A 10,082-nucleotide genomic window follows, 5' to 3' on the forward strand; every position below is an offset into this window, starting at 1 on the left:
ATATATATATATATATATATATACACACACACACACAAGCTAAGATGTGTATGTATATATGCTAATTTTCCTTGATATAAATGGTGATTATCCCTCTTTATCCCAGTAGGATTCGTTAGGTCTTAGGGTAGCCCTTTTTTATGGCCCAATGAATTTTAGGATCTAGAAGATACAGTAATTCATTGAGCAGTAGTACTTGTATAATTAATTGGACATACATAAGAGCCCCCTGCTTTCAGGCAAGTGTTTACACAAATCTTCTTTTCGGGTAATACACTCTCTTTCTTCCCATCTACTCCACAATATTAGAACAGCCACAATCAATGTGGGCACAATGAAAGTTAGGCCTTGTGGAGTTTTTAAGATGCTAGAATGCAGGCATGTGTGCTGTGTGCAAGTGGTGTGATGGAGGGAAACCTAAACTAGACTTCTCGTGGGCAAGGAGGTAGGATTGGGATGGTGGTGGTGGTGATAGTGGTAGTGGCAGAGGCAGTGTTATTGTTTTTGTCATAGTTATTACAAGAACACACACACATGTACATTATTTTATTATATCTGAGAAGTCACATCATGGACTCAAAGGTCAAAACTTTTGTGCAGACACACTTATCAATTTTTGATTAGTTCATTCACATGAAACTTTTGGCTCTTGAGACACTGATGTAGCTTCTCGGCTAAAGTATAAGTACACATGCACACATGCACACACACACACACACACACACACACACACACACGCTCACGCTACAAATATATTAATGAAACCAATACCCATACAATGAAATATTTTGCACATTCAATAATTCTTTATACGTCAACAAAATTTAACAGACACCATTTTTATTTGAATTCTGTCTGACTTATTATCTGGCAGTATTAATTCTTATGCTGAGCTTCACCAATCATCTTTTTCATTGTTGTCACCATCTTCACCATCACTACTATCATCGTCATCATCACCACCACCACCACCACCACCACTACCACTACCACCATCATCATCTCCATTTTACTTTCATTTTCCATGCAGACATAGGTTGGAATGCTCGTCATGGTTTATGTCAGTTCATAATTGAAGTTACTGACCTCCACTTAATTTCAGTCAGGAAACTACACCTTACTCAGACATCCCAGTTTTGTCATGGCTTTTATGACTAAATGCCCTTCCTAATACCAACCACTTTACAGAGAGAGAGAGTGAGAGAGAGAGAGTACACTCTGCATTTTATCATGGTGCCAGCACAAGAAAGCTTCTCATATTCTTAACATGATTAAACAGTCTTCTCAACCCTACATTGTTTCTGCTTGATTTTCCGACTACTTTACAGAGTGTCTATTGCAGTGCCAGCACTGGTGAGGTTGCCTTGTAAATCACAAGACTGAAGATCCCCCATGACTCTAAGAGGGAGAATAGAAGAAATTGAGCTTAAGGTGGGGTATTGAAAGAAGTTAAAATATGATCAGAGAGAAGGTTTATTGTTGAGAGTACAGTAAATGTGAAACAGATGAGATTGTGCTGTGGGCATGAATTATAATGGAAAAGAGAGAGTGGGTGGGGAGAAAGAGGTAAGGGTTATGATTTGTTTGAGTATGGGGAAATCCAGTGTTAGTTTACATTAAATAGGTATGAATGGGTGGTGTAGGGGGTTTGTGAGATAGAAAGAAAGAGAGAACAATATCAGGGTGTTGTGGAGGCAGAGGAGAGAAAGAGATGAGAGGGTGTCATTGTAATAAAGAAACCATGGAGAGAGAATCTGTGAAAGAAAGAGAAGGTGGATGTGAGGAACAGAAGATGGATACAATGAGAGCTTTCCAACCATTACAACATCTTAGCATCTTGTTTGCTATGATTGCACAAAAATATGGTCCTTCGCTAACACTGTAGTCCATGTCATTTCTTTTGTGAATCTTGACATCTTGAGATAGTTTTCATTTTTTTCCACATCTTGCTCAGTCTTCCTCATCCACAGGTTCCATCCACTATCAGTGCTGGGTATGTTTTTCTATATAACAGTCATCATCCATATGCCTCTCGTATTCATACCAATGCAGTCTCTCTTGTACATCTGATTCTTCTTATAACTAGCATTTCTTTCAGCTTATTTGTACTCCCATCATTCATGCACTACTGACAACACACAGCCATCAAAATATGCTCACTTAAGTTCTCACTAGTTTTTGCTAGTCCTCTTATTTCCACAAAGGCAAGAAAGCTGCTGAGGCTCACAAAGAGATATGTGGAATTTATGGTGTTGATTGCTTAACAAAGTGCACATGTCAAAAATGGTTTGAAAAATTCTGTTCTGGAGATTTTTCACTCAAAGATGACCAACATTCTGGTCGACCTACTGAAGTTGATGATGACCAAATCAAAGCCATAATTGAGTCTGATTGCCATAAAGGTGTGCGAGAGATTGCTGAGAGGTTAAATGTGTCACACACAACAACTGAAAATCACTTAAAATGTCTTGGATTCATTAAGAAGCTTGATATTTGGGTTCCACATAAATTGAAAGAGATTCACTTAACACAACGCATCAATATTTGTGATATGCATCACAAGCACGACGAAATCAGCCTTTTTTTGAAACAATTCATCACTGGTTATGAAAAATGGATTGTCTACAATAACATCAGTCGAAAACGATCGTAATGAACCAGCACAAACTACATCGAAAGCTGAATAGTATCAAAAAAGGTCATGCTGTCAGTTTGGTGGGATTACAAAGGTGTTGTGTATTTTGAGTTGCTTCCAAGAAACCAAACAATCAATTCAAATGTTTACTGTCAACAACTAAACTTAAAGAAGCAACCAACAAAAAACAGCCAGAATTGGCAAATTGTAAAGGAATCGTGTTCCACCATGACAACACTAGACCACACACACCTTTGCTAACTTGTGAAAAATTAGTGGAACTTGGTTGGGAAGTGATGACACATCCACCATATAGCCCTGACCTTGCACCATCAGATTATCATATATTTCAAAGTTTGCAAAATTCTTTGAATGGTAAAGCTTTCAATAATGACGATGACCTGAAATTGCACTTGCTTCAGTTTTTGACTAAGGACCAGAAGTTCTATGAGCGCAAAATCATGAAGTTGCCAGAAAGATGAGAAAAGGTTATTGAATAAAATGGGAAATATATAGTTGATTAAAGTTCATTCCTTGTATGGAAAAAAATGACTTATTTCACACTAAAAAACTGAAATTACTTTCTTGCCAACCCAATAGATAGCTGGCTAGCTAGATAGACAGATAAATTGGCTGGTTAGTTGCTTGCTTGCTTGCTTGCTTGCCAGCCTGCCTGCCTTCCTGCCTGCCCCTTCAATACTGTTTATGTGGATTTTTTTTATATCTTTTCAAAAATCAAATGTTTCAGAAAAATATACAATTTCATCATAGTTTTCAAAATAACCACAGAATTCCCACAGGTAGTGCTAGTTGTTATTGATATTTTAGAAAGATTTAAGGTGGCGAGCTGGCAGAATTGTTAGCATGATGGGCAAAACGCTTAGTGATATTTCATCTGTCTTCATGTTCTGAGTTCAAATTCCTCTGAGGTTGATTTTCATCCTGTTAGGGTCAATAAAATAAGTATCAGTTGAGCACTGGGGTCACTGTAATTGACTAAACCCTCCCTTGAATTTGCCGGCCTCTGTGCCAGAATTTGAAATCAGTATTTTAGAAAGATTATTTCTTTGAGACAATTATTTGTTTTAATGTGAGGAACATTTTTTGTTATTAGTTGACAGGAGGAAAAGCAAAGTTAACCTTGGTGGAAAATCTATCTTATTTTTCCACTGGGACATTTAGTGGGATGGAGTGGTGGTGGTGGCAGTGGGGACTTACATAGACCCAAATGAGGAAAGAAAAAAAAAATGAATGAAATAAAATGTATACATGGTATACAATTATACAGCTGATACAGTAGTCCTGGTATAGACAGATTTCCAATTAGGGTCAGCTAGGGGATGACACAGATCCAAGTTCACTCTGAGCACCAAAGGCAAGTCACTTCTCGAAAGTACTGGTTCATGTTTAGAGAAGTTCCATCTACTCTCACCATTTTCGACACTTCTCTCTCCACCTTTGCCTTCTTTTCCAAGTGTCCAAGTGGAACCTGAAACCATGAAGCTTTGACTGGAAAGGACATTTTTTACCCTCAGTCCTTCCAGCCTCAGTTACTACATGACCACTTTTACTGTAGCTACCAGGCAGTGGAAAACTGCTTACCTTGCCTGATTAAAGGAGAGTGGCAAGTTGAATATTGATTTCTGTATGAATCACAAGACCATGAATTTTTGTAGGGAGACATCTGGAATTAAAACAACTTCAGCAGTTAAATGGTACCCGTTTTATTCATTCAAGTAAATTTGAACATAGGACACAAATGGTTATAGCTAAATTCCACAACACAACAAATGTATATTCCAACTATTCCACGACCTCTGTATAAACATCTAGTAATCTAACCAACATCACCTGATTGTCCATTTGTTGCTTATAGCTTGGTACTTACATAAGAAATCAATAATATAGGAATAAGATATCTTCACTTCCATCAGATCATTCTAGAACAAAACTCAGAAACAGTTCACTCGATTATTAATGTCTTCTTGCCATCATCATTTTGTCCCATTGTCTGTTGCTCGTTTGATTTCAGTGTTCATAGCAGATTGGATGTTAAACCTTCTCTACAACTTCTAATTTTCCTTTCTTATTTGAAGGGATGTAGTCCAATAATTGCTTTTAAGAGAGCAGCCTGTATAAGCCATCAGCTTATCAAAAATAGAAATACACTCAGAATTTACAAAGAAGTAACATAGAGGTGTCAATTACGAACTGTTTTTTACCTTTAAAACTTTGCTGCTCATTATGTTTTTTTTAACTAATTATTATTACATATAGGAAATCTGATTAAATTCATTTTACATTTCTTTTTCAGTGAGATGGCTGGTGATGTAGCTCCTTTAGATTGGCAGGGAAAACTCCCCATAACATACAGAATAGGTCCAGGTCATGTAAATTCTTCATTGTAAGTACTCATTTATTTCTTTTGATTTTTTTTTTTTTTTAGTTGGTAACCAAGTCAGTGTTGATGCCATACAAACTGTCTGTTGAAAACATTGGTGAATATTTCTAGTAACACATTTGGTACTTTATTTTAACCTCATAATTAATATTTTAACCTCATAATTAATAATGCTTAGAACACCACCTTCAGTAAATGCATATGCTTAAGCACACACACACACATGCAGATGTGCACACACATATCAATAAACATTGTTTAAGAAAAAAGACAAGTCACAAGTTCAGGTTAAGTACTCAATAACCTATTGCAGTGTGCAGATATATATTTATTCACCTACAAGAAAAGTTGTGTTTCTTTTGAGTAAATCATCTGATATTGTGTGTGTTGGTGTCGTCGTCATCATCATCATCATTACTGCTTAACACCAGTTCTCCATGCTAACATAGGTTGGATGATTTGACAGGATCTGATGTACCTGATGACTTATCATGCTCCATTGTCTGCTTTAGCATGTGGTCCCTATGGCTGGATGCCTTTTCCTTATGCCAACCACTTTACAAAGTATACAAGGTGCTTTCTGCGTCATGGTAAACCTATTGGCCACAGTAGTACAGCTTCAACAGAAGCAACAGGAACAACTACAGGAGTTGTAAAAACAAATACTACAACAACAATTAATTGAGTTACAGTCGGCGATGTCTGAAAATCCAGTAAGCTTGTTAATGCCAGATGGCGTGGTTAATGTAATTTCTAAATTTATGTGTAATCCAGAGAAGGGTACAACATTTCCTGTGTATTATAGAAGATATGAAGTAATTTTTAACAAGTGAAAGACATGGTCAGAAGAGCAGGAAGTAACTCTTTTACTACTCAAGGTAGCTCCTGCTGAACATCAGTGTTACTATAACTTCATTCTGCCCCAAAAGTCAAGTGAGATTGGTTTCCTAGAAACTGTGGAACTGCTTTCAAAAATTTTTTGTGATAGAAGTTCATTATTCAACACCAGAATGGAGTGCTGAAACTTAACAAAATGAAGAGCATGATTTTATCACCTACACTGTACTACTCAACTGGATGTGCAAAAATTTCAAACTCCAGGATCTCACTCAGGTTATGTTCAAATCACTTATCTTTGTGCAAGGACTTTTTGCACCTGAAAATGAAAATAGAGAAATTTGGGCAAGGATTCTCTTGAAAATGGAGCAAGCAAACCAGGATTTATATCCACAGACCATTGCAGAAGAATGTCAGACTATGGTAAATCTTAAACATGACATGAAAAAAATACAAGATAATATGTGCTGTGCGTGAGAAGACCCGGCAAGCCAAGTGAGATCGTTGCCAGGGCCCCTGGACTGGCTCTTGTGCGGGTGGCACATAAGATGTACCATTTTGAGCGTGACCGTTGCCAGTGCCGCCTGACTGGCCTTCGTAGGGTTTTCGAGCGAGATCGTTGCCAGTGCCCCTGGACTGGCTTTTGTGCGGGTGGCACATAAAAGACACCATTTTGAGCGTGGCCGTTGCCAGTACCGCCTGACTGGCCTTCGTGCGGGTGACACGTAAAAGCACCCACTACACTCTCTGAGTGGTTGGCGTTAGGAAGGGCATCCAGTTGTAGAAACTCTGCCAAATTAGATTGGAGCCTAGTGTTGCCATCCGGTTTCACCAGTCCTCAGTCAAATCGTCCAACCCATGCTAGCATGGAAAGCGGATGTTAATCGACGAAAGACTCTGAAAAATCCAAATGTGTCATTCCGAGAAGCACAATAAAAAAAAAGTGTCAGGCCTCAATCTGTATTATGGTTGTGGAGGCCTACACTATAAAAAGGATTGTCCTTTTAAAAACAAAAAGTGCTATAGTTGTCAGAAGCTGAGATATAAGAGTTTTCATTGTAGAACAAGACTACAAGGCTCAAACACAAAAAGTTCTAAGGTGTTTTCAGCAGAGAGTGCTTGCAATGGAAAAACAAGAAAATCTGTGCACATAAAAATAAATGATGTGAATACCAAATTACAGTTAGACACAGGTAGTGACATCTCGATTATAAATGCAGATACTTAGAAAACAATTGATAAACCAAGATTACTAAAACAGCGAAAATAGCGTGTGGTATAACAGGCGATAAATTACATTTCATGGGCAAAACATATATTGACGTTACATTTCTAGGAGAGACATGCAAAGCAAAATTATTCATTGTGGATAATACAATCAATCTGTTTGGTATGAATTAGTTACAACTATTCAATTTATGGCACCTCCCCATAAATTTTTACTGCAATAACATAAATGGTTGTCCCATTAAAAACAAGTCTTTGGAAGAACTGAAGAAAAAATTGTAAAATATGTTCTCGCAAGTGTTATCAGAGGATTTAGGTCTCTGTAGAAAGATGGAAGCCAATTTCCAAGTACGTGAAAATGCTGTATCTGTATTTAAAGCAAACAGAAAAGTACCATTTGTGGCAATTGAAACTGTAAATGAAGTGTTGGACAGACTCAAAAAGAATGGAGTCATCAAAAAAGTGGATTATTTGAAGTGAACAGCACCCAAGGTATGTATTAAAAACAAGTGTGCTGATTTTTCTATAGGAGTGAATGACTGCTTAAAAACATATTACCACCCACTCACAACTGTAGAGGACATTTTTTAAAAGTTAAATAGTGGAAAATTTTTTTCCAAATTAGGTCTGTCTGAAGTCTATTTACAGATAAAAATAAATGAAAAATGCTCAAAGTATTTAACAATAAATACACACGCTTACTTTTTGGATTAAAAGTTGCACCAGCAATATTCCAGCAAATCATAGAAACTATGTTATCTGATTATGAATTTGCAATCCCATACTTGGATGATATTTTGATCAAGAGTAATTCTCATGAACAGCATGTGGAACGCATAAAAGCTGTGTTTAAGAAAAGTTTTCAGGTTCACTTTGAGTGAAGAAAAATTCGAATTCTTTCTACCCCAAATTAAGTACTTAGTGCAAATAATTGATAAAAGTGGTAGAAGTCCTGACTCATCAAGGGCAGACACAATAAGGAATATGCCTGCGCTGACAAATATTCAAACTTTACAAGCATTTCATGTGTTGGTAAACTATTATCAAAGCTACATTCCTAATATGCACAAGTTAAGAGTTCCATTTAACGACTTATTAAGAAATGGAGTAAAGTGGAATTGGTCCACTAAATGCCAGAACATTTTTGAAGGAATAAAAGAAATTCTAATTTCAGACTTGTCGTTAGCACATTTCAATCAGGAAATGGACATCATTGTAGCATCTGATGCTTCCGAGCACAGATTAGGTGCAGTTCTACTTCATAAATATGAAGAAGGAAGCGATATAGTCAAATTGAAAAGGAGGCCCTAGCAATTATTTTTGCAGTTAAAAAATTTCACAGGTTTCTGCATGGCAAAAGTTTTTTTATTACAAACAGACCATAGACTTTTGCTGACGATTTATGGATCTAAAAAGGGGTTACTGACTCATACTGCAAAATGCCTGCAACATTGGGGTGTAATATTACTACATTGATAATTTCAAAATGCAATACATTCTATAAAAAAAAAAATCAGTCATACAGACTGCCTTTCAAGATTAATTCCAAATAATATGGAAGCACTAGAAGAGATTGTTATAGTCACACTGCAGGCAGAAAATGAAATTAAAAGTGATATGAAAATGTTATCCAAGAACTACCAGTGAGAAGCATGGGATATAAGAATGAAAGCTATAAGTGATGTGTATATTACGAAAATAAAAGAATCTTTAAAAAATAAACAAAATGAAAATTCAGATGCCAGTAGTTTTTCAATTTGCGACGATATTCGGATGTATGTCCAAAGAGTGGTGGTTCCAGCTACATTACAAAAAGATGTATTGCAACAATTCCACAGTGGACATCCAGGAATGGCAAAGATGAAGGCTCTAAAGAGGAGCTATGTCTATTAGCCATCTATGGACGGAGATATTGAAAACTTGATGAGAACTTGCCGAGGTTGCGCACTCACAGCCAAAGCCCCATCAGTAAAATATCAATCATGGCCAGAGACAGAGAACCCATGGTCTAGGTTACACATTGACTATGCTAGTTTCAGACAACGGAACGCAGTTCTCTGGGTGTGGATTCAAGAACTTTTGTAACAGCATGCAATAAAGCATATTTGCACTCCACCCTACCACCCAAGGTCAAACAGACAGGTAGAAAGATTTCTGGACACCTTTAAGAGAGCGTTAAGAAAAGCGAGGAATGAATTCAGTAATGATGAAGCACTGACAAATTTCTTAAGAATATACAGAGTGACCCTCACTCCAAGTACAAATTCAGGGAAGTATCCTGCAGAATTGGTGTTCGCAAGAAGAATAAAATCCATTTTTGATAAACCAAAACCAGAGAGAAAAGAGATAAAGGAAATACAAAAGAGCCAACAAAATACATCGAGATAGGTGATAAAGTGCATTTCAAAACCTATAGAAATGGTAAAGAAGGCTGGAAAGATGGCCTTGTTACCAGAAAAATTGGAAGTATGATGTATCTAATTAAAGGGTCACATGGCGAACATAAGAGACATTTAAACCAACTAAGGAAGAGGCATCCTTAAGATCTGGGAGAAATTCCCATGGAAGTATTCTGTGAAATAGTCTATGTACTAGTACCAAAAGTAATAGAGTCCCATAGAGCCAGCATGAGAGAAAGAAAGTAGACCAAACACTGTGAGATAATACCCAAGTGAAAGAGATACTCTTTTACTCTTTTACTTGTTTCAGTCATTTGACTGCGGCCATGCTGGAGTACCGCCTTTAGTCAAGCAAATCGACCCCAGGACTTATTCTTTGTAAGCCTAGTACTTATTCTATCAGGCTCCTTTGCCGAACCGCTTACTTACAGGGACGTAAATACACCAGCATTGGTTGTCAAACGATGTTGGAGGGACAAACACATACACACACATACATATATATGACGGGCTTCTTTCAGTTTCCGTCTATCAAATCCACTCACAAGGCTTTGGTAGGCCCGAGGCTATAGTAGAAGACACT

The 10,082-nt window shown here is 37.2% G+C and overlaps 1 protein-coding gene across 1 annotated transcript in view; it reads left to right on the forward strand.

The window, feature by feature from the left end:
- Positions 1 to 10,082, forward strand: part of LOC106867954 (N-acetylated-alpha-linked acidic dipeptidase 2) — a 336,237-nt gene that overhangs the window by 252,371 nt on the left and 73,784 nt on the right. Inside the window, exon 11 of the mRNA XM_052974261.1 lies at positions 4,950 to 5,039. Coding sequence (XP_052830221.1) covers positions 4,950 to 5,039 — 90 coding nt within the window. The remainder of the gene's footprint in view (positions 1 to 4,949; positions 5,040 to 10,082) is intronic.

Source organism: Octopus bimaculoides, chromosome 18 (assembly GCF_001194135.2).
Source record: "Octopus bimaculoides isolate UCB-OBI-ISO-001 chromosome 18, ASM119413v2, whole genome shotgun sequence".
NCBI classification, from domain to species: domain Eukaryota; kingdom Metazoa; phylum Mollusca; class Cephalopoda; order Octopoda; family Octopodidae; genus Octopus; species Octopus bimaculoides.